The following is a 26,567-nucleotide window of genomic DNA, read 5'->3' as shown; positions in this document are numbered from 1 at the left end:
CTTGAGAGGAAATCTCTGAGGAATAAGGGCTCTAGTCTCTTCTTCCTGTTTCCAAATGTCCATCACTTCTAATTACATGATTAATTAATTCTAATTATAGTAATGCTTCAATACTTTAGCAATTGCAAAGGTGAGGTAAAGAATATTTAAATTGATTTAGGTGATAGTTTCATCTTCTTTGTATGCTCAAATAATTAACTGAAATGACAATTAAGCAATATTTAATTTTATAAGTAGTCTTTCATGCTCATGAAACTGTAATACTTACTATTTTCTAGGTTTCAATAGCTATTGCTTCTTTGTATAAATTTGGAAATAACTGTAGTTAAATTTATAAATATATGCATATATATTTATAAATAATAACAGTTGTAAAATTTGGTTAGTCTAAATAATATATGCCTAATCACTGTCAGTTTGAAAATCTTTAAGTAATATTTATGAGGTATTTATATTGAGTTTGTTATCTTAACAAAGAAAGAGTTAGAAGATAAAGTAAATGATCAGAAATACTATTCTCTAGGTTCACAAATTTTCCACATCAATAGTAATTTATTTAAGTGTTTTAAACTTCTGTTTTCAATAAAACTGAGTTTGAAAAATAGTTGCTTGTACTGCTAATGGTTTCTGAGAAGTTCACATTCATTTTGGATATGCTCTTCCACATCACATGCTGAACTAGTGAAGACAGGAAATGGAACGTTCCCTGGGGTGATTCAAATCTTGAGAGTACATTTTTTCTGTCAAAAATGGAAAATGTTTACATACTTATAAAACCCAGGTGCTGCTGGGCAAGTGGGAGACCATCTCTTATTCCACTAGCTCATACTTTCCCAAATGTAAGAGAAAACAGATTAAAACATCTTTATCAAAAGGTGTTACAGTTTCATATTATCCAAAAATCACAAATATACTGATTATAGTATCCATATTCATTGATAATGATACAAATATGTGAAATTTTTAATTTTCATTTATCCTAAGAATTTTTTAAAGGACGTATTAAGTGTCTAGTGGCAAGGGTGAGGTACTTATTAATGATTAAAACAGACTTGGTCTTTTGTTCTCATAGATTCTATTGAGAAACAGATAGTAAACAAATAATCATACAAATCTTTATAAATCCACAAACTGTGATAAATGCTATTCATTCAAAAATTTGAACTGTTAGGAGAGACAAAATGGACATGTAAGGCTAGGATGCAGGTTTGGAAGTACCTGTCTTAGGACTTAGCATTTACACAGGGTTTAATCAGTTGTAGTGCATTAGTAGATCAACTAATGAAGGGAGTAAAAGTATTCTATGAAGAAAAACAGCATGGGAAAATCCTCAAGGCTTGAGGAGCTAAGAAAGTCACATTCCTATAAACAATTGATAAAGGTGGCTGCAGCATAGTGAACAAAGCGAAGAATGGCATGACGTGAGTTGGGTGAGGAAGACAGGGACAATTATTACTTAGATTTTATTTGAAGTGCAAAGGCTTATTTACTCTTTTGTTCAATAATTATTTATGTAATATAGGCCTTTTCCTTAAAGAACTTATAGTATGATGGAGGAGATAACCAGAAAACAGGCAAGGGCAACAAGATTCAGAAAGTACAATGTAGTTGTTTACATAGTGTCATGAAAGAACACATGACTGCGTCCTTAATGGGGACTTCTAAGCCAGTCTTGACTAACCAGTGGAGGCAAAGGACAACACAGAGAAATAAATGATTACTGTGCAAATCAGTCACTGGACCCATCTATGTACTCTCAATTCTTAGGTGATCAGAGCCAATGGTTCAAATTATTGTCTGTCCTTAGGCCCATCTAACTCCTCCATTTGGAAGTCTAACAGGCATTGTGAGTTAAAAAACAGTCAGAAAAAAAAAAAAAAGACCAAAAAACCAAACTGCTGTTCTTCCCAAAAAGAACCTGTTTTTTTCTACACTCTTCCCCCTTTAAAAAAAATGTTATCTTAATCTTCTAAGTTATCAGTCAGTGAACTCTTTATCTCTACCTTCAAAACGTATTCAGAATATGACCATTAACTACTTAACCATTTCCACAGACACTATCCTGAAACGGGCCACCATCATGCCCCCTCCAGGGTACTTCAGAAACCTTTTTATTGATCTCTCTTCTGCCATCCTTACCTTCCTGTATTCTATTTCACCACAGCAGTCAAACTGATCTCTTTAAAGTGTAAGCCAGATCTTTTCCCTGCTCAGAATCCTCCAATGGCTTCGTATGTCATTCAGAGTTAAAGTAAAGGATCATACAATGGGCTTTAAGGTCCAGTATGATTTGATCTCTGATATACTTCTTCCCCAAAGCATTAGTTCTCTGTCCTTTGACCACTTCACTCCACTCACAGTGGGTTCTACATAGTTTCTCCAGTACCCCATGCACCATTCCATAGGGCATCTGAATTTGGCCACTAAGATATTCCCATGGCTTCATTCCCTCACCACTCAGTTTAAATGCGATCTTGCTTACATACTCCCTGCTGTGTACTTACATTTAAAACACTGAAACTCAAATGATAAAATCAGACCCGAGTTCAATTTCATGGAAATGTAGAGAATGATGAGTATTCTTTACTGTTTTGCACAATGCAAACTTTGTATGCCAAGATGTTCTTCCTTGCCTTAGTCATTAGAAAACTGACACTCTCCTTGACCAAGTTTAGCCAGGTTCCTGTGAGCCCTCTTCACAACTAGTTAAGTCTTGACCTTGGGCTTCAGTATCTGATCTTGCAGAGTCCTGTTTCAGTAAAATTCCTGGTAAAGTCAGTTTAGAGAGAATCCCCTCACTTGTGATACCTGATCATTCTCAATACCTAATCAAATTATTCAACTCCCATCCTTGATATTTGGTGACCCTGGCTGCCCTTCACTAGGAATCCTGTTAGGTGAGTTTAGCAAGACTTTCCCTCACCTATGATGTCTCTTCTTAGTAGTTATTCTGTTACCCTTAACTTGCACCTTGGCTATAAATCCCCTGATTTCAGAGTTGGGCCAATCTGCCTCCCCTCTGCCATAGTTTTGACACCTATCACAATAGTCCTGAATAAAGTTCCCATACCATTTAACAAGTGTCAGAATAATTTTTTTCTTTAACTTTGTATCAGAATAATAACTTTTACCAGATAAATAATTATCTAAAATTATTTAGAATAGCTTTTTATTACTCAAAATTGCTGAATTACATGATCCAAAGTCATATTACAATATTCAACAAAGTTGGGGTGAATAAAAAATATACAGGTTTTTCCAGTTACCCCAGTTTGCTGGGTCATAAAATATCATATTAAAATATTCAGCAAATTTGGGGTAACAGGCAAAACTTACATTTACTCCTTTATGTTGTCTGCATCCTCTCTTTATCCACAACTATATAATCTACTTTAAATCCTTTTTCTAACAGAGTTAAAGCTGCAAACAAAGAATCAGTATCACCTAAAGGCATCTAAAGGCACATGAGTTTATGTACTTAAGAGGTGGAAATACCAGTTTGCACGGTATGGATAAGTATCTTTGGGGAGTTTTACGAAACAAGTATGAAGTATTTGAGATGAGGTTAAAATAAGAATACTTCAAAAAAAGATGACAAAGAATTAGAAAGCATTTCTAATAATAAAAAATAGTTTTCAGCTAACCCAGTGATAATGACTTTCAGGATAGATTTTCAGAAGTCTATATTTTGGGTGAAGCAGCCAGAAAGATACTATCAGCACTATGTTTACATGGCAGTGTCTTACATCATATGGCAGACTTCAGTACTTCTTTAAAATGTAAGAAAAATCATTGGTTCATCTTAATTAAGAAAATAGTGTTTTCAAAATGAGATGTACTTTTGCTCCTTAGTGCTTACCTGTGTGTGCTTATTTAATCCACTGTGGTCCCTTTATTAATCTCTAAATGTTAATGTCACAAAGCCACCAGGGATAACTAATGATTTGTAAATGAACATTCCTTCATTGTCACTTTTGTCTCGTTTTAAAATGGTTTTAGATTGTCAACTTGGATTCCATGATAGTTTGATAGAAATAAACAGGGCAAGGACCTTAGATGGCAAGTATAAGAACTTTGAAATTCAATGCTGCACTTCAGAATACAGAAGAGAATAAAAATAGCTGTGAAGAAAAAACAATCACTCAAAGTCATGAACACTTAACCCTTGAGATAAAGCAATATTTTAAAGTCATTTTTTTGTTTCATCTTAAGTGGTATTTATCCAAAAAGAGACCTGTTTCTCAACTTCAGATACATGCATTTCATATATTTCACGTATTTCAAAACTTAGCACATACATTTTGTTGTTAGACAGTGTGTGAAATTTTTTTAAGTGTCTTTAAAAAAAAAACAAGAAATTTAAGTAGATGAGTTGGTGAAAGAGCTAATGAATTCAGAAGGATTTAGAGCTACAGGTACATTCAACCCAAAAGCTTCAAAATCAGACTTCAAAACGAAGCATCCCAATCAGTCATTTTTCTTTTCGTAGTCTTTTTCTCAATACTTGATGAAGCCATCTATATGCTGATGTTAGATCTCACCAAAAAAATGAAAAGATTTTTCTTACAGCACTTTTAGACCCATGCTTACATTTTTCATATATATCAAATGGAATCTGGTTCATTTAAGAATGTGTCATAATCACAACTTCTTTGTTCTTTCAAACAGTTTTATTACCTTTAATTTAACTGGCCTGGGACAGACCTGCTTTTGCCATGAACAATGGGTGGGTTTCTACTGACTGGCCTACTGAGTAGCCATATACAACAGCTGATCATTCTCAATCCTTATATCTTTGCAGAAATGGCTATTTATGTACCTATGTATTTATTTTGAGACAGGGTCTTGCTCTGTTGCCCAGGCTGGAGTGCAGTGGTGCAATCACAGTCCACTACAGCCTCCACCTCCTGGGCTCAAGCGATCCTCCCACCTCAGCCTCTTGAGTAGCTGTGATCACAGATGCACACCACCACACCCAGCTAATTTTTTGTATTTTTAGTAGAGATGGGATTTTGCCATGTTGCCCAAGCTTGTCTCAAACTCCTGGGCTCAAGTGATCTGTCCACCTAGGCTTCCCAAAGTACTGGGATTACAGCATGAACCACCATGCCTGACCCTATGTAGTTATTAATTTAAGGATCAAAATTTAAAATTATGCTATTAATTGTCCATGAGTTAAATTGGAATCAAAGTAGTACAAGTTTTGTCTTCTGTCTGATTTTCTTTTTATAATCATTTCCCAATTGAGATTACCATATTAAATGCCTTAGTTACAATGCTTATCACAGAGTATCAGAAAATTGGGTGTGTGTAAACCGGAAAAATGTCCCCCCACTCCAAAAAAGTGTCCACACCCTGATCCCTGGAACCTGTGAATATGGCAAAAGGGATACTACAGATAGAATTAATGTTGTAAACTTTAAGATAGGGAGGTAATCCTGAATTACCTGGTTGGGCCCAATATAATCACATGAGCCTTTAAGTCAGAGGAGATTTGGTATGAGAGATAAGGCAAAAATGAAGTGAAGGCAGAGAAATTTAAGCAGGAGAAGATATCACCAGCTGGTGCTGGCGTTGAAGATGAATGAGGTCATGAGTGAGGGAAAATGGGAGTCCTCTACAGGCTGGGTAGGAGCCCTTTCTCATAGCCCACAAGGAAATGGGGCCTTAGTCCCACAACTGCATGGAACTCAGTTTGGCCAACAACCTCAATAAACATGGAAACGAATTCTTCCCCAGTCCCTTCAGAGACACCGATATCTTGATTTTAGCCCAGTGAGACTCTAAGTAGAAAAGCCAGCTGCAACACGCTATACCCAGACCTCTAACCTATAGAACTGTAAGATAATACGTTTGTGTTGCCTTAGGCCACTGAATTGTGGTAATTTGTTATAGCAGCAATAGAAAACTAATATTGGGAGAAAAACACGCACATTTACAGATATGTGTGTATATGTATGATATGATTTGGTTCTGCGTCCCCACTCAAATCTCATGTTGAATTGTAATCTTCAGTGTCAGAGGAGGTGCCTGGTGGGAGGTGATTGAATCACAGGGACAGACTACCCCTTTGGAGTTCTCGTCATAGAGTTCTCATGATATTTGGTTGTTTGAAAGTGTGTAGTACCTCCTCCTTCACTATTTCTCTCTCTCTGATCACCATGTGAAGATGTACTGGCTTCCCCTTCACTTCTCCATGATTGAAAGTTTCCTGAAGCCTCCCCCGCTGTGCTTCCTGTACAGCCTTTGGAACTGTGAGTCAACTAAACACCTTTTCTTCATAAATTATCCAGTCTCAGGCAGTTCTTTGTAGCAATGTGACAATGGACTAAATACAATGTGTCTATGTATATAATGAAAGACCCTATAATTAATAGTTTTTATTATCTTTAAATTTGTATTTATTTTAAACTGGATTTTAAATCTTAAAAGGTTAAACTTTAAATTTTAGGAGATTTTAAATCCGGTTTAAAATAAATGCTAATTTCTAGTACCTATCATATTTCTTATGTAAAATTCTTTCTTTTATAGGTCCTTTACATAGGATTCACAGATGCAGTAAATAAAAATATAGGATGCCAGTCTCTTGCTTCTAAATATTAATATTAATTTCATGTGATATTTGGGGGCATATTTATACTTAAAAATTAATTCATTGTTTATCTAAAATTTAACTACACTTGGCATCCTGCATGTCAAGCCTAATTTCATAGCTCTCAAATTTTGTTCACATCTGATCTTTTTATAATCTGAGGATATTGGCTTCTTAGAGGAAAACCCCAAGGATGTCACCCTCTACACACAGGCTGCTCTGTAATTGTTTGAAAGAGACCTCAAAGGAAGAGAGGCTAAATTTTTAGATGTTCCAACTATTGTGGAAACTGAATATATGTGCATGTGCTAAAACTGATAAAATGTCCTAAAATGAAAGAGCACATAGAAGGATTGCACTCAGATAGTAACAGTTTCACAGTATCATACATTTGGGCTTGGCAGAACTCTCTCCCCTTAGAAACTCCTTGGCATACATGGTATAGTTGTGTCCGGAAGCAGTGAATTGAGCCAGTGCCTGTTAAACAGCTTTTGTTAGTAAAGTAATGGTTAGAAATAAAATGTATAAAGCACAGGTATAAAATGGTATTAGCACATCTGTGAAAATTCACAGCAAGTATGATGCCACAGTGTTTGGTCACCTATTGTCAGATTTGTGAAAAAGATAGAATAGCTTCCCCTCAGCTCTTCCACATGCACATGATACTCCCAGGAAATGTCTCTCTGCTAATACCATGAACCTCATCATGTTCAGGACTCACTGGAGTCAGGATTTAGTAGCCTTGGAATATTTACAGAGGTAAAAGATATTTCTCTGCTGAGGTTACCAACACTCAACTCAGCAGAAAGCAGACCTCAGAGAAATGGGAGTGCAGTCTACAGTTATATGAAAAAAACATTGAGTAATCTGAAACACATTGAAACATCTGAAACAATCTGCAAACATAATAAATATATTAAAGTAGGTTCTTTATATCACAAAAGGAGAAAAATTTTAATAGATCACCCTGGGATAGTAACAGTATCATAAAAACGCTCTAAACTGTTGAGATTTATACTTTAGAAAACAGCAATGTTCACCTACCGTCATCGACTACAGAGGAACACAATTAGATGAATGATCGCTCTGGGATAATGTGGGACTCTCACATACTTAAAAACTACTGTTATATTGAAGCTCAAGTGAATGACCATTTCTACGCCCACCAAAATTAAATTTTTGAGCGCTTATATTGAGTGCTTTCTATATGCCAAACATTGTTCCACGTCTGTTATATTTATTAATCTATTTAAACTTCTCACCAACTTTAGGGGATAAATATTCTTCTCCTTAATATTATCACCATTATCATTATTATTTCTGTTGTTGCTATTATTATTATAGTTGTTTCACATTTATGGCAACAGAGGCAAAGAGAGGTCAAATAAGTTGCCCTCAATACAATTAGGGGGCAACAGAGCCAACATTCATACCTAATAGACAGGTTACAGAGTTCATGGTCCTGAGCACTTCACAAAACTACTAAACTACAGATGAAGGAACAATAAAGCAAAGCTAAACTGACATCTACAAATTAAAAAATTTAATTGTACAGACGTTTATTTATATATGTAGCTAACAGTTACCTCATTTGAGAAAGAGTTAAAAAGAGAAGAACAAAATATTAATAAGTATTAATATGGTTAGCTATTCGGCATTAGTGTTCATTCAAATTAGTCATGATACCAGTGATGAAGCACTTGCTAATAGCCAACAGAATTTAGTGTACGGTGCTAATAATCCTTTACTGGAGACACTTGTCCTCATTTTTCTCTGTGGTCAAGGGATTAAAGAATGTGGCAATATTTCCTGTTCTGATGAACAACAAAGCTTTCTATCCTTTAGAGTCCAAATATAACTGTATAACCATTTCATGATAGTGGATTGTAAAAAATTATCAATTGGGGTACACAAAGAACACATTAGAATTCCAACTGATATTTTCCCAAGGAGAAATTAAATTTTAATACTTAAAATGTGAATGACACTTTTTCCATGTTCTATAGAGTGGAGTCCCATGCCAGCTCTGAGCTATTCTGAAGGATGTATTTCTTCTTCAAGGTGGAGAAGTCCACCCTCTTTATGTTTCAGCCTACTGCATCATATTATATGCATACCTGTCAGCTCACAGAAGTCCATATAAGCCAATTATGATTAAAACCTGTGAAGATCTAATCATATTTGATAAAATGGTATTAAAAAACTCAAAGTATTGAGAAGACAATTTGAAGCATGGATTTAGACCTTCAGTTTTCAGTCATATTTAAAGTTATATATATCCATGACATGTTTAGATGTCTCTATTAATGTTTCTACTTAATAGTGGAAGTTAAAAGTCATGTACTGTTGAAGAAAATCTCTATTCCTTATGATAAAATTAACTAAAATAACACACGGAACATAACATAATAACCCATGAAGTAATACATGGAAAACAAATAAAATAATGGCACCAAATTTCAATGTATTCCTTTATATACTCCTTCAGTAAAATCTTCTGGAAAGTGCAATAAGAAAACATTACTGAAGGTTTGAAAAAAAAAAGTATTAGAACAGAGTACCCAGAGTGGTAGACTTGCTACATCTAAGGTGAAAATACAGATTTAATGTATTTTTGAAGTTGCAGCTCCCTAACAGTCATTAAAACCAAGTATTAAACTGAACTTAGATCTATATCTTTGAATTGCTGTATTTAAAGTATAATCAATATTTCATTTAAAAAAATGAAATGTTAATATTTTGTGAGAATCATATTGATGTATTTTAAATATTGTTATTTCAGCTTTCATTCTTCAAATATATATTTTAAATGATGTTTTACAATATACATTATACATTATATAAGATAATTTACATAAAATATTAACAAACTAATAAATGACACAAATTCTCAAAATATAAACATACATTTAATGAGGTATATAGTTTTTACTGATGGGTCTTTAGTCAAAAACGTTTGAAGACTACTTTCTTATATGATATGACAGTTTTAAGAAAGCAACAACTGCACCTTCAAAATAAATGGACTAAATGGACTTTAGAGCCACACTCATAGGTTCAAATTCCAGTTCTCAGACTTACAAGATTTATTTAATTATTTGTGTCTTTGCCTTCCTTGTGTGGATAGTGTTAATACTTTTCTCATAGGTTTTTTGTGTATTAAATTATACAGTTAATGTAAAGGACTCAAAAGAGTGCTCAATATTTAAGTTCCCAACAAACATCAATTATTATCAGTAATGGTTATAACACTCATATGGAGTTATGGTTCTTCCAAATTGTCTTAAAAAATTTGTAGTAACCAAAAATACATATAATGTGTATTTACTCAACAACTGAATAATTGTGTAATTATTATTTAGAGATATGGTTTCATTGGACCTGTAAATAGCACCTTAAAATACCAGAACTTATATTTGACAGTCTTTATTTTGGGGCAATATGTTCTTAATATAGAGAAGGAAAATATTTTCCACTTTCAGGACTTTCTTCTAAAGTAATATCAGCAAAAATAAGTACCAAAATGGATATAATTCAAGAGTAAGTTTAGCATTTATCATTTGTGTAAACAACTCCTTATTTTTGTTGAAACTTCTCTTGGGTAGAATTGTAATTTATAGGTCATAAACCTGGCCATCTTCAAGAAGTCTATAAAAAGAAAAGAATAACTATTTTGCAAAGGGTGACCTATAGAGTACCTTGAATATAAGAAGCATGAGTGAATTCTACATGCTAACCCTTAAGGATAATGTACTGGGAGAAATCCATAAGGTTTTATTTTCACAGAGCTTGCAGTATTCCTGGAGAAGACAGATGTTATTAGGTTATTCACAATAACACATGTGTAATTATAAAGTGATAAAAGTTTTCCAAAAGAAAAAAATGGGATTCTATGAAGGCGTTTAGCAAGGAGATTTATTATGGACTAATGAGTCAAGCAGGACTTTCCTTGGAAAGTATTGTTGGAATTGACATCTGAAAGACAAATAGGAGGTATGAATAGAAGGATGTGATAGTGTTTCAGTGGAGAGGTGCTGAGATGAGAAGGTGCATAGAACCTCTCAGAAAGTGTGAAGCAGCCAGTGTGACTGAATATGGAGAGCTCGTGCTGAAAGAAGCTGAGCAGTAGACAATGTCCAGAACGTGTGTTTCTAGGAAAAGTGTCCACATGTCCTGTTTGCCTGGGCTGGTTGTCATTTTGATCAGATGCTATCAGGAGGAATGATTTTTGCATCAAAAAGAATCTTAAATATTTATTCCTTGGGAAGCCCGGAAACTAGACAGGGCAATGTTTCCATACGAGAGAAAGAAATCATGACCAAGCCATGCAGGCAGTCCATTCTCTCAGAATTTGGCATTCGTATTTTGCAGGGCATATTAAAGGGGACAGAGGGATATGACAAACACTTATAGAGAAGTTTAAATATATTCAGCTGTTAGAACAAGAGCTCTGTAAAGGCTGATAAAGACTAAAGAAGGACTCCCTCTTCTAGCAGATCAGCTTGGGCAAGGAAATTCTGTTACTTTCAGAGGATGATCAGAAGTCCAAACGATCAGAACCTATACTGTGCTCTTGGCCAAGTTTAAGGATTTTATGGATTCTTAGTGACTAGAAGCCTGAAGGTTTTGTCTGTTAGCTACAAAAGAATGCACATAATTTGCATTAGTGCAATCAGTCCTTTTCAAATAATTGATCTACAGCTTTAAAAAAGTTATAAATAGCAGAACCCCTCAGGTATTTATAAGCAGATAAATCAAGATTACAGTACTATAGTGTAAAAATCTAGTAAAACATCTTTTATAAAATGCTGTTACTATTTTTGTTTGCATGTATTACAGAAGCTTCCATTAGGATTAAGTGAGCTGTATTAAAAGTGTTTTGTAAAGATTAAAAGACTATGGGAATTTAAAGTGAATAATAATTTTAATGAGTATCTTGTATTATCAGCATCCATGCTTTCCCTTTCATCATATCATTATGTAACAGCCCTCACTGTAAAGCTACATTTATAAGGAAATACTAGTGATGAATCTCGTCTTAACCAGTTATTTCCAGCTGGGCTTTAGAAACCCAAGACTTTTAAAAAATATTTTTGGATTTCTAATTTCTGTGGGTTTATTCAATTTTTAAGAAATTTTTTAGTATGTGTCTTAAGGACATTATCTTTGAAGGTATTTCCAGTAAGAATATATCTCTCATATATAGGAACATATTGAAACTACCAATGTATTATTTGTTTTTTTTTTTAAATTCCACTTTTTCTTATTTTGAATTCCAGCTATTTATTGTTTCAAGAAGGTCAGAATAATATGAAAAAAGTGAAAAAAGTGAAAAAATGTTACAGGCACTGAAATGCTTATTAATATATAATATGGATAAAGGTTAGAATATTAAAGTGCCTTGAACCACAGAGGTCACTGAAAGATGCACCCAACAAATATGATGACATTAAATTAAAACACGTAATTAAAATGTTGTTGGCATTATCCATAACATTTTAAATTACAATGAGTAGTGTTTCTAATATAGCTTTAATGTGGATATCTAAAGTGCAGTGCCCAAAACATGATTTTAATTATTTTTGTCATATGTATGCTATTTATAGAGGACTGCAAAATACACTCGTATTCAAGATACTTAACATCCCTGTCTGGGCTGGTGGTTCCCAGTGAAGAAAACCGGGAATATCATCCCCCAGAGGACATTTGGCTATGTGGAGAGACATTTTTGGTTGACATACTTAAGTGGTGGTGGTGCTACTGACATCTAGTGAGTAGAGACCAGATATGTTTCTAAACTTACATTGGCACAGACAGGACAGCCTCCACAACGAAGATTTGGTCCAAAGTGTCAACTGTGCCATTACTGTGGAATCCTGGTCTTTCACAATGCTTTTTGGTTTATATATTCCAATTGAACCATTTATTGTTATTATTTACCTCTTCAGATAATAATATCTGGTGTTGGCAAATGTCTCGGAAAGAGAACACTCTCATATATCATTGGTGAACCTATCAACTGAAGTAATAGTTTTGAAGGACAAGTTATAAATTTTAAAATCTGTATGTACTTGATTTCTACATCTAAGAAGCAGTTCCTAATAATTTTATGTAACAGAGATATGCAATTATATGAGTAAAGGTTCTCTGTGCAGTATTATTATTTTTATTTTTATTTATTTATTTTGAGACGGGGTTTCGCTCTTGTTACCCAGCTAGAGTGCAATGGCGCGGTCTCGGCTCACCGCAACCTCCGCCTCCTGGGTTCAGGCAATTCTCCTGCCTCAGCCTCCTGAGTAGCTGGGATTACAGGCACACGCCACCATGCCCAGCTGATTTTTTGTATTTTTAGTAGAGATGCGGTTTCACCATGTTGACCAGGATGGTCTCGATCTCTCGACCTCGTGATCTACCCGCCTCGGCCTCCCAAAGTGCTGGGATTACAGGCATGAGCCACCACGCCCGGCCAGTATCACTTGTTAAAAGTAAAATTTGGAAATACATTAAACATTCATCAATAGGAAAGTTGTTAAACATATTAGCACATAGTCATAATATGCATGATTAAAAGATGGTAGAACTGCATATTCTAACAAGGAAAATAAATATATTGATAATAGTTCAGGTTTTTTGAGTTAATAATCAAATACACACACAGCTGAGGTCTAGAAGGACATAGAGTAACTATTAAGGAAAGTCTAGTTATGGAGAGAATGAATGTAGGTTGGAATATTAGTATTTTTTCTTTGCACAGTCTTGTAATATTTGCATTTTTTCCAATCTTTGGCAATTTATGCTATTAAAAAATGTAATAGGAATGTCTCACATAATAACAGATATGTCTAAATGTGGCCCATCTTGTAAGGGTTATATACAAAATTCATTTTGAGTAGGCTTTAGTAAGTATTTCCTGGTGAAAGGGAATTAGAGTGTAGACATATAAGGGCAATTAGAGGTTACAACAAAAAATGAGTAGAGTTCTGGGCACATTTGAAAAAGGGTAAGAGTAGTGGAACAGCAACATGCAATTATGAGAGTTTTGATTTAAATTCAAATGAAAGCTCACAGTTTTTAAATGAAATGCCTTATTTGGACATAACTTAATTAGTATTTGCCTCAATCAAGCAAATGCTATTCTTTAATACTGAATGTGTCTATGGGAAACTTCAGTTTCTATTTAAAAGTTAAATTATTTTTACAAACTCTTCTTTATATTTGTGTACTTGAATCTAATCATTTACATAGTTTTAGTTGAAAGAATTCAGCATGGAAGATTAAAAATATTGAATAAAGAAATAAATTATAGAAATTATCTTCAGTTTGCAGCTTGCTTTACAAAGATTTAGAAACCTCTTTTTTATATAGCTTTCAAAAGCAAGGCTAGGCCTTTTCAAGTACAGTCACAATTTAACATTTTAAATGCAGTGATTCGTAGATAGAATCAATGGGGTCACTGGTTCACATTTCAGAATTCTAAGAGATCCTTAATATGAATGAGCCAAACACCTGAAGAAGTACTTTAGTGTGATCACTGCAGAACATGTTACTGTTCAAATACCTAAGTAGTTAACACTTATCAGAACAGATTAAAAGCTTAAATATTTGTTTGAAACCACATACACAGGGGTAGAAAAAGCCACTCGTGTTGAACGAATTCTGTTCTTACTCATTTATATATTACCTTAAAGGCATATTACATCACATTCCCAAACCAGGCATGCCCCAAGGGCTCCATTCATAAAAATACGCAAATACCATTTAAGGTATTAGTCTACAGTTCTTACTCTAATAGTCCTTACTTTATAGATAAACTGCAAGCATTCCAGGTAAGAATGAAAGAGATTAAAGATTGTTCTATAGAGATTTCTTCTCTGGAGCAGAAGTCTTTCTAGATTTGTTCAGAGAAATGATAAGGCAATCTTATCCCTCATATGAGGCCATAAAAAATGTGCCCCTAATTATGTATTTAAATTTGAAGCTTCACTTATATTTTGTCTTTAAGCTGGAAAATAAGTATTATTTACTCTACTAAGTTTCTATTGGTTTTCTTTCTAATATTTCATATTTACTTTGTCTTAGTTAAACTTTTTCTGGTATGGTGTACTAGAGACTTCTAACAAATTCTATATCATAACAGACACATGTATTATAATTATGTCTTGTTATAATTAAATACTGTTACTTATTCACTAATATTTAAAAAATCAAGATCTAAACACACACACTATAGTTGGCTACACAAACATACCCTTGCATATAATTTTTGTTGTGAAAAATCATGGTTTTAAAATTAGTCTTTTTATTTAATTTTAATACAAAAATGTAAGTAGAGGAATGCCATAAGATTATCCTCCAGGCTGTTGTGCATTTTCCTTTTTTAATTGTTAAAGAATAAGTTAAAATTGTTATTTTATTATTATTATTATTTTTTACCATAGCCGTGTTGTGTAGGGCTGGCATCATTAACTTCACTTGCATATTAGGAACCCAAGGCTAGGGGTAGGAAAATAGCTTCAGAAAGATCACTTAATCTTGCTTCCTCATTTATTACTACGGATATTTTTAGTGGCTCAATTAAAATACACAGATAATTACTGAAGACTTACTAGGCACTTCTCTATTGCACGGTGACCAAAAAGAGGGCCACATTGTTTTACAGTTCTTGGGTCCATCGCTCACAGAGATTGCAATGTGAATGCAGCTCCCTAAAGACCACATCGCATTTGAACTGTGGCTCCTAAGGTTGTGCAACACAGTGACATTGATTATTGAGCACGATGATCACTGAATAAGATGCAGTAAATAAATCAAGAAACTCATAGCTCTACAATTGAGTTGTAAACTAAAAATAAAATTTGAAGCCTTTCATCAACTGAATAGACCCTGTTGTGCCAAGGAGACCCCAGAAAAACTTGAAAACTGAGTTCCCGGTCATGAGGGGTTGGGAGGTCAAAAACACCTTGTTATACTCTCTCTCTTTTATGGTTTAGACTAGAGATCCCCAAACCCCAGGCCATGAACCAGTACCGCCTGAGCTCTGCCTCCTGTCAAATCAGCAGCAGCATTAGCTTCTCATAGGAGGGCAAACCCTATTGTGAGACGGGCATGCAAGGGATCTAGGTTACATGCTCCTTATGAGAATCTAATATCAATTACCCCTCCCCAACAATCTGTGGAAAAATTGTCTTCCACAAAACTGGTCCCTGGTGCCAAAAATGTTGAGATTGCTGGTTTAAAAACAAGAGCTGACCAGTGTTAATGTTAAAATAGAGGTCACAAAAGCTGCCAGAACGGTCTCTTTGTGGCAATATGGTAACAAATTATAAACAGGACTTGAGTTTTTGCCAGACCAGGGTTAAGTCATGTACCCCTATGCATTAAAAAATTGACAAATGGGAACTCACTAAATTAAAGGGCTTCTGCACAGCAAAAGAAATTATCAACAGAGTAAACAGGCAACCTATGGAATGGAAGAAAATATTTGCAAATTATGCATCTGACAAAAGTTTAATTACAGAACCTATAAAAAACTGAAACAAATTTATAAGAAAAAAAAAAGACAAACAATCTCATTAAAATGTGGCAAGAGACATGAAAAGACACTTTTCAAAAGAAGACATACATGCGTCCAATGAACGTATGAAAAAATGCTCAATGTTACTAATCATCAGAGCAATGCAAATCAAAACCACAATGAGATACCATCTCACACCAGTCAGAATGGTCATTATTAAAAAGTGAAAAAGGGGCGGATCCAAGATGGCTGAATAGGAACGGCTCTGGAGTGCAGTTCCCAGCGAGAACAACACAGAAGGTGAGTAATCACCGCATTTCCAAACAAATTATTACTGCCCACAGACCAGGAGATTCCCAGGCTGAAAAGCACCATGAGTTTCCAGCATGGCTGTTTCAGCTGGCACAGAGGGTCTCTGCACAAAAACTCACATAAATCTGGGCAGCCGTTTCAACTGGCACCTGGAATGTCTGAGAGACAGAGCTGCCCATTAAACTGAAAAAAGGGGGCTGAAACAGGGAGCGAGGTGATCTGGCTCAGCGGGTCCCACCTGCACAAAGATGAGCAATCTGAAGCACTCTGGATTTAGAGTTTCATAGCAAGCACAGCTGGACCGAGGACGGTCCAGCTCTGTTGGGGGAAGGGCGTCTGCCATTACCGAGGCAGTCCACCACCACCTAGGGAGTCCGCCATTACCGAGGCATTCCGCCATTACTGAGGCAGTCCACCATTACAGAGGCAGTTCTGCCATTACTGAGGCAGACTGCCATTACCAAGGCAGTTCTAACTATACTTCCATAAACAAAACCACAGGGACGTTCACACAGCAACTGGGCAAAACCCACGGCAGCTCAGCAACACCTCTGTTGGCAGACTATCACTAGGCTATCTCCTAGCTGAGCAGGGCATCTCTGAAAAAAGGCAGCAGCATGTCAGGAACTTATAAATAAAGCCCCATCTTCCCAGGACAGAGCATCTGGGAAAAAAGGTGACTATGAGTTCTGCTGCAGGAGACTTAAATGTACCTGCCCAGCAGCTCTCGACAAAAGAACAGCACTCACAGCTCAGCACCTGAGCTTCTATAAGGGTCAGACTGTCTCCTCAAGCAGCTCCCTGATCCCCGTATATACACAGAGACACCTCATAAAGAAGAGCTCAGGCTGACATCTGGTGGGTATCCTTCTGGGACGAAGATAATAGAAGAAGAAACTGTCAGCAACCCTTACTGTTCTGCAGCCCCTGTGGGTGACCCCCAGGCAAGCAGAGTCTGGAGTGGACCTGCAGCAGTCCTACAGCAGAGAGGCCTGACTGTTAGAAGGAAAACTTAAAAAACAGAAAGAAATAACTTCATCATCAACAAAAAGTATGTCCACTCAGAGACCACATCTGAAAGTCACCAACTACAAAGACTACAGGTAGATAAAGCCACTAAGATGGGAAGAAACCAGAGAAAAAAGGATGAAAATACCCAAAACCAGAATACCTCTCCTCCTCCAAGGGATCACAACTCCTCACCAGCAAGGGAACAAAGCTGGATGGAGAATAAGTCAGATGAATTGACAGAAATAGGCTTCACAAGGGGGTAACAGCAAAATTCTCTGAGCTAAAAGAACATACTCTAACCCAGCAAAGAAAATAAGAACCTTGAAAAAGGGTTTGATGAAATGTTAACGAGAACAAACAGCTTAGAGAAGAACATAAATGACCTGATGGAGCTGAAAAACACAACATGAGAACTTCGCAAAGCATACACAAATTTCAATAGCCAAATCGACCAAGCAGAAGAAAGGATATCAGAGATTGAAGATCAACTCAATGAAATAAAATGAGAAGGCAAGATTAGAGAAAAAAGAGTGAAAAGAAATGAACAAAGCCTCCAAGAAATATGGGATTATGTGAAAAGACCAAATCTACGTTTGATAGGTGTACCTGAATGTGACAGAGAGAATGAATCCAAACTGAAAAACACTCTCCAGGATATTATCCAGGAGAACTTCCCCAACCTAGCAAGGTAGGCCAGTATTCAAGTCCAGGAAATACAGAGAACACCGCAAAGATATTCCTCAAGAAGAGCAACCCCAAGGCATATAATCTTCAGATGCATAGGGTTGAAATGAGGGAAAAATGCTAAGGGCAGCCAGAGAGAAAGGTTGGGTTGCCCACAAAGGGAAGCACATCAGACTCACAGCAGATCTCTCTGCAGAAACCCTACAAGCCGGAAGAGAGTGGGGGCCAACATTCAACATCCTTAAAGAAAAGAACTTTCAACCTAGAATTTCATATCCAGCCAAACTAAACTTCATAAGTGAAGGAGAAATAAAGTTCTTTATGAACAAGCAATTGTTCAGAGATTTCATCACCACCAGGCCTGCCTTACAAGAGCTCCTGAAAGAAGCACTAAACATAGAAAGGCATTATGCTACCTGACTTCAAACTATACTACAAGGCTACAGTAATCAAAACAGCATGGTACTGGTACCAAAACAGAGATATAGACCAATGGAACAGAACAGAGGCCTCAGAGGCAATTCCACACATCTACAACCATCTGATCTTTGACAAATCTGAGAAACACAAGCAATGGGGAAAGGATTCTCTGTTTAATAAATGGTGTTGGGCAAACTGGCTAGCCATGTACAGAAAGCAGAAACTGGAACCCTTCTTGATACCTTACACTAAAATTAACTCCGGATGGATTAAAGACTTAAACATAAGACCTAACACCATAAAATCCCTAGAAGAAAACCTAGGTAAAATGATTCAGGACACAGGCATAGGCAAGGACTTCATGACTAAAACACCAAAAGCATTCGCAACAAAAGCCAAAATAGACAAATGTGACCTAATTAAAATCCAGAGCTTCTGTACAGCAAAAGAAACAATCATTAGTGTGAACCAGCAACCAACAGAATGGGAAAAAATTTTTGCAATCTACCCATCTGACAAAGGGCTAATATCCAGAATCAACAAAGAACTAAAACAGATTTACAAGAAAAAAACAAACAAACCCATCCAAAAGTGGGCAAAATATATGAACAGACACTTTTCAAAAGAAGACATTTATGAGGCCAATAAGCATTTGAAAAAATGCTTATCATCACTCATTAGAGAAATGCAAATCAAAACCACATTGAGATACCATCTCACACCAGTTGGAATGGTGATCATTAAAAAATCTGGAGACAACAGATGCTGGAGAGGATGTGGAGAAATGGGAACACTTTTACACTGTTGGTGGGAGTGTAAATTAGTTCAACCATTGTAGAAGACTGTATGGAGATTCCTTAACGACCTAGAAATAGAAATTCCATTTGACCCAGAAATCCCATTACTGGGTATATATCCAAAGGATTATAAATCATTCTATTATAAAGACACATGCACACATATGTTCATTGTGGCACTGTTTACAATAGCAAAGACCTGGAATCAACCCAAATGCCCATCGATGATAGACCACACAAGGAAAATGTGGCACATATGCACCACAGAATACTATGCAGCCATAAAAAATGATGAGTTTGTGTCCTTTGTGGAGACATGGATGAATCTGGAAACGATCATTCTCAGCAAACTAACACAAGAACAGAAAAATCAAACACCGCATTTTCTCACTCATAGGCAGGTATTGAACAATGAGAACATATGGACACAGGGAGGGAAGCATCACACACTGGGGTCTATTGTGTGGGACTAGCAGAGGGACAGCAAAGGGTAGGGAGGTTGGGGAGGGACAACATGGGGAGTAATGCCAGATATAGGTGATGGGAGGATGGAAGCAGCAAACCACATTGCCATGCAGGTACTTATGCAACAATCCTGCATGTTCTACACATGTACCCCAGAACCTAAAGTGCAATAAAATACATATATATATATTTAAATGTGAAAAAATAACAGATGCTGGTGAGGTAGGGGAGAAAAAGGAATGGTTATACACTTTTGGTGGGAGTATAAATTAGTTCAACCATTGTGGTTGATTCCACTAAAAACAGAACTACCATTTGACTCAGCAATTCTGTTACTAAATATTTATGCAAAGGAATCGAAATTGTTCTATCTTAAAGACATGCTCATTTCAGCACTACTCACAATAGCAGAGACACAGTATCCACCTAAATGTCCATCAGTGGTAGACTGAATGAAGAAAATGTGGTACGTATACATCATGGAATACTATGCAGCCATAAAGAGAATGAGCTCTTGTCTTTTGCAGGGGCGTGGATGGAGCTGGAGACCATTATCCTTAGCAAACTAATGCAGGAACAGAAAACCAAATACCATATGATCTCACTTATAAGTGGAAGCTAAATGATGAGAACAAATGGACACAAAGAGGGGTACAACACACACTGGGAGCTACTTGAGGGTAGGGGGGTAAGAGGAGGGAGAGGATCAGTGGGTATGAGGCTTATTATCTGGGTTATGAAATAATCTGTACAACAAACCCCCATGACACAAGTTTACCTATATAACAAACCTGCACATGTACCCCTGAACTTAAGTAAGAGACTTTATTTTAATTTATAATGTGTTTGTTCTTATTTTATTTAACTTTTATTTTAAGTTAATAAAATCTCTTACTATGGCTCTTAATACTCACATCCTAGTGACGGATAGCAAGGACCTTACTATAAAAGTGGAGAAGAAATATATGAGTTTATTGATGGAGATAAAAAATGGTTTAGTAGTTAATGACAATCTGGACTAAGAAGTGATTAACCTATTTTTAAAATTTGATTCTTTTATACTGTGAATAATGATGATACTTCAGTTGATGTCTAGTATTGCCTGGTTTACAATGCTAATTACTTCTTGCTTTGTCCTTTTTTCTCCCTCGAAAGGAACCTGGCATGCTTATAAGGGCTGCTTGCTTTAGTTTACACTTGGAATCCTCTGCACATTTACAATCATATGTAGCAGAATCTGCTTCTTGTCACATCCACAAACAAGGTCCTCCATCTTAATGAAGACTTTTGAATGACTATGAAAGTCATAGTGATCTCTCCATATCTCACCAATATCACTTATATTTAATTATGTACTATTATTTATCATTTGTGTTTTTTCCCCTCATTCATACTGTAGTGGGCAGAAAATATTTCTTATATTTTCTTTGTCTTTCTATTACGTCCAGATCACCCAACTAACATGGCGAACTTAATCGTATGGTTTGGGTCTTTACCTAGCAGAATATTCTAAAGCATAGGATGACAAATTCCTAATCAGTAGCTCATTGCTATCCCCAAAATGGCAAGTGGTGATAGATTTTGAACATCTGAACTCAATTTAAATAGGAATCTTGGCTGGGTGTGATGGATCATGCCTGTAATCTCAACACTTTGGGAAGCTGAGTTGGGCAGATCATGAGGTCAGGGGTTCAAGACCAGCCTGGTCAATATGGTGAAACCCTGTCTCTACTAAAAATACAAAAATTAGCTGGGCGTGCTAGTGTGCACCTGTAGTCCCAGCTACTCAGGAGGCTGAGGCAAGAGAATTGCTTGACCCCAGGAGGCAGAGGTTGCAGTGAGCCAGTGAGCCGAGATCAAGCCATTGCACTGCATCCCAGCCTGGGTAACAGAGCGAGACTCTGTCTTAAAAAAAAAAAAAAAAAAAAAGGAAAGAAAAAAGAAATCTCTACTTCATAAAGTAGAGATTTTTTTGGTGACATAAAAGTTACTTTTTTTTTTTAATGTCAGGGACTGACATAAATTTACATGCCATGGCCTTTAGTAATTTTAGATTTTTAAAAATCTGGTGTTTACTTCTTTTTCTTTTCCAGATACTTGAAGCATATGTGTTTGAGTAGGGGCAGCATAGTTGGTTCTGAGATACTGGTCTTCTACTGCTAAGGCTCCACAACTCTGCACTTGTGGGGTCGAAGGGTCCAACCACCTGTTGTTATGGGGGAGCTTCGTGGTATAATTTTGCTTTAGTTCTTACCACCATTGCTAGTCTTGGCTTAAGAGACAGTCTTTCCTTTGATGGTATGTATAATTTACTTGATGTTCATGGCATTTCATTTCCACCTCTGTCTTTCTATTCTTCAAAGATGGATATCCATATGTCCATTCAATCCATTCTCTTCATTGTATATATCTTCACTTGATTTAGGCAGCCCTGAAGCTTCTTTCCATTTCTCCAACTTATCTGTGCTTATAGAATAGCTCAAGTCTTTGTGTATTGTCCCATCATTTTATTCTAGGCACACTATATAATAATCTTTTCTGTCCCTGCTACTGAAGAATATTTCAGTAAGCACATAGCCTGCAGGAAACTCCAAACAAAAGCAGGTGCTAGTCTCTAGGTTCACATTTGGCTCCAAATCAGGGGATATATGCCAAACTCTCATAAAAAATGTTCACCATAATCTAGTACTTTTATATACCAGGGATACATGAAAACTCTACAGTTATTCTAGCAATGTGAGATCAGGATGATAATTTTACTTTTACTATTTTGCTTCCATGCTCTGCAAACTTTTTTGAGGAGCCCTTCACATCTTGTTTCCAGGGTAGAAGAAAACACCATCATTTTTTCTCATTCATAGGGAAAACAAAAACCAAAACAAAAAAACCCTTCGAACAGAGAACACTGTCCTTCCCTAAAGGCCAAGCCCTCCTAATTCTGGGCCGTCACCCACTGAGCTACCTTCTCCAGCCCTCTCAAGGGACTATAGCCAGTCTTTCTTTTTCATTGTAAGATCCATGGGAAGAGTCAGGTCTAATCTGTTGACGGTTCTTTTTAAAATGTTTGGTGTTCAATATCTCTTTGACTTTATCTTTGAACTAGATACTATTCTTGGGCTACAGGAAAAATGTCATTTAACATTGTGTTATGCAGCTGAATAATAATAGCAATATGCATGCATTAGCACAGAAGAACAAAGATAACTGGAGTAAATTAATTCACTTTGATTTAATAATTAAAAATTTTTTAGTATTTAAAAAGGATACTATAAAAGATAAAAAAATATTTAATTTTAGAGTAAAACTGAGGGGTCTAACTCATTTTTTATGTAGGTTGACCCTCTAGTTAACCTCGAAATGATTATACAGAGGCTGTATGGAAGACAAATTGGTTCATTAACTCCAGACTAGAACAATGTGACACTGTTCATTTAGACTTCTAGAAAAGTTTGCAGGACTCATTTTTAAATAAGCTTATCTAAATTCTCTATATCTTACTATAAAATAATCCAAATTAGCTTTACATGGGCAACTGTTAAAAACTATTTCAAAGAATCCTTCCCCTTTCATATTTTAGAGAAGTATGCTCCTGTTTTAGTTGTTTCAGTATAATTTCTACCATGCTACTTTTCATCTAAATGGTAAGAGTCATTGTTCCACAGACCTTTCACTGGTACAAAACAATGCCAAAGATGGATTTTCCTATGGTGAGAAAATCAGTAAAATTAGGATATGTAGAATATGTCTTCACATGAAATACTCATATCAGGGTAACCCATAAAAATATGTGAGTGGGACACCATTTTATATTCTTATGTGGATTAAAAATTTTGGAGTTATAATAAATTAACTCAAATTGTTTTAGCTTAAATCTGGCCCATGGATTTTCTTATATAAAATATTGTTTGATTTATTGTGAGAATTACAAATGCATTTTTGTCATGGGTAGAAAGTATAGTTTATGAATGCACTTGATTTCACCTACACCATTGCAAAATACAACTTGATGAAAATTCTCTGCTTTGCATTTCAAGTCCTTTTCTATTTAGCAGTACCCTCATAACCATAAAAAACTCAAAGGAGAAAGGAAGAGAGAAAAAGAAGTTCAAAAAGATGGCTAGCTTATGGTCAAAGCATATGGAACAAAATTGTCCAAAATATTGCCATAACTTCTCTACTGATAATTCATTCCACTCTAGAGTCTTGTCAGGTCTCCCAGATTCATTGACAGACTATTATATTCAGAAAGACTGTTGAAAACTTTCAGCACTTAGAAATGCTCTTGAGATATATAAAAATGTCTTTATTTAGAATGGAACATATAATGCCTGCCAAATTTGTAGGTTTGAAACCACTTCCAATAAGAATTAAAAGGCCTTCTTCCTTGCTGAAATAGGACTATCAATATATGACTTGTCTGTTCATGAGAAATAGTGGGTTCTTGTCTCTAATGTTGTAATTTAGTTTAAAATCACTTTATGATGACAGGGTACATAAAGATGATAAAACTTTAAAGATGACAGTCTAATCTTCAAAGATGACCGATCACCGATAAAAGATTAAATAACATAAACATCTAAAATGCCAGATTATCAGCTGTTTGGCACATTCTCTGTATTGTAGTATGCCAGGGTATTACTGATAAGTGAAAAATGCTTTTTCCTGCATGGTATGCAGAAATCTATCCTCCATCAAGAGGGTCAAATGAATTGTAATAGCTTTGAATTTACAGGATACACATATATTTTTCGATTACAATATATGTAAAATGCTGATAAGTGATATACTGTAAAATATTTCTTTTTTTTTTTAGAATAACACCTTATTGCTACAAATTTTAAGAACCCTATAATCATCACTTTTTGGAATTGTAATGACAATTTTGTATATACATACAAGAATGATTAGGCATGCTGGTCCTATAAAACTCCAAATAAAGTTGTTTTCGGTGCTAAGCCAACATCTGAAAAGTTAATAAAAGATAAAATCTATAAATATGTTTGTATGTACCTTAACAAAGCAAAACTATCAAAGATATGAGAAGCACATTCAATATTGTATTTCAAATGCTCATTAAATCATTTTAACTTACACTTGTGTTGTGCCATAATATCTGTATCCTAGTGCTGCTGAAAATCCGACTACCACGGCTGGGCTTAGATAGCCAAAGATATAAAAATTCTTGTGCAAAAATCCCTTGTTGTAGATGACTCCCACAACAATGAGATAGAGATGTATGCCTTCAATGCACATCCATGCAAAAGCAGCTAAAAAGAAGTAATGTAGCAGTCCGGCAATGATTGAACAGAAGAGCTAGATAGAAATCAAAGAAAAAAAAAAGCCATTGGCAGTGTTTGTTTTAAAATTATCATAACATACAATCTCAACTTTCTCTGTAAATCTCAACTTTCATTATACTATAAAGTATGCCCCTTTATATGATGATTGATCATATTAAAATATCCCTGTCATGTCAGTTCTTAAAGATGCACTAGTTTTAGCTGATTTAGAAAAACAAAAACTGTGCTTCATCAACAAGAAATATCAACCAATCTTGTGATAGAACTAAGTTATTGTTTTTGTCCAGAGGTTTATAACTTTTATATATTTATGTAATGTGATAAATTGTGGATTATTCACATGTAAACCATGGTATCTTGGTGAATATGTTAGGATTTAAGTTGATTTCTGTTTTGGAGATACCTCTTTTCCTTTATTTTATTCATTCTCGAAGAATAAAAATTACTTACAATACTCTGCTAAACAAAATAAAATAAATATCTTAGGTGACAAAAATAAAATTGACAAAATAGACTAATAATATATTTCATCACAATATCCATTATAGAATTACTTTAAATTGTTAAGATTCTCATGTAAATTTGAGATGGCTTTCATTTAAACATTCTTTTCAGTGTTTCCCATCTAGAACTGAAGTTAGACCTATAAGAAGCAACAGAAAACGAAGTAGTTACATGCTCCCATACTAACAGAACATATATACTTATGTACCCATCCCAGTAAAAAAATAGAATATAATTCAAAATTAATGAGATGACATACTAAAATATGTTAGAGAGTATTCTATAAGGCTGGGGAACAGAAAGATCATTGGCAATTAAAGTTTGGAAATCACTTTAGCAAGGATGTGAGATTTGAGATATGACTGGAAAAATGGAAAACATTTAATAGGTGAAAGGTAGTTGAAAGTAAACACTAGAAGGAGTCGTTTTGAGTGAAGATAATGGTGGGAGGTGACTGAAAGAGGAACTGGGCATTGCAGAATAGTGGGAGATACATAAAATTGAAAAGTGTTACGAATACCACTGCAAAACATAAAAACAGATAAGGAGTTTATAGTCGTATACTGTTTAAAGTAGACACTTTTTGCCATCTACTTCTGAAGAAAACCTTGCTAACTGATTGTTGGTTTCAGTCTCTGAAAGATTTCTAAGTGTGGAAATATGGAGGCAATTTCACTTTTTGTGGTCACAAGAACAGACTTCTCCAATCTCCAACTGTAGGGAGTGCAACTGGCCTAGGCTTCGGCTGCAGCCATAGGAAATCCATTGCTGTTCTCACTTCCCATAGGCTGCTGCCAGCCCATGAGTGAGCACAGCAGGGTTACTGCTGTAAGAGACAAGGGATTCCTCTTACAAAGGACTCCTGCTCCTGAGACAAAGGATTCCTTTGACAGGTAACTTTGGTTCAAGAACTTCCCAGAGGACTTCTTGACAACTGTGCTGACCTTTCCTTAAAACTGCATTACTGT

At 35.6% G+C, this 26,567-nt stretch overlaps 1 protein-coding gene across 1 annotated transcript in view; it reads right to left on the bottom strand.

The window, feature by feature from the left end:
* Positions 1–26,567, bottom strand: part of ADGRL4 (adhesion G protein-coupled receptor L4) — a 116,885-nt gene that overhangs the window by 4,588 nt on the left and 85,730 nt on the right. The window contains exons 12-13 of the mRNA XM_032296506.1: positions 24,888–25,108; positions 24,692–24,758 (exon numbers count right to left, since the gene is read on the bottom strand). Coding sequence (XP_032152397.1) covers positions 24,692–24,758; positions 24,888–25,108 — 288 coding nt within the window. The remainder of the gene's footprint in view (positions 1–24,691; positions 24,759–24,887; positions 25,109–26,567) is intronic.

This window comes from Sapajus apella, unplaced genomic scaffold (assembly GCF_009761245.1).
Source record: "Sapajus apella isolate SASKATOON/1434 unplaced genomic scaffold, GSC_monkey_1.0 scaffold36, whole genome shotgun sequence".
In the NCBI taxonomy this organism is placed as follows: Eukaryota; Metazoa; Chordata; class Mammalia; order Primates; family Cebidae; genus Sapajus; species Sapajus apella.
The sequence above is the reverse complement of the archived record's forward strand: the minus strand, read 5'-3'. Positions and strand labels throughout refer to the sequence as shown.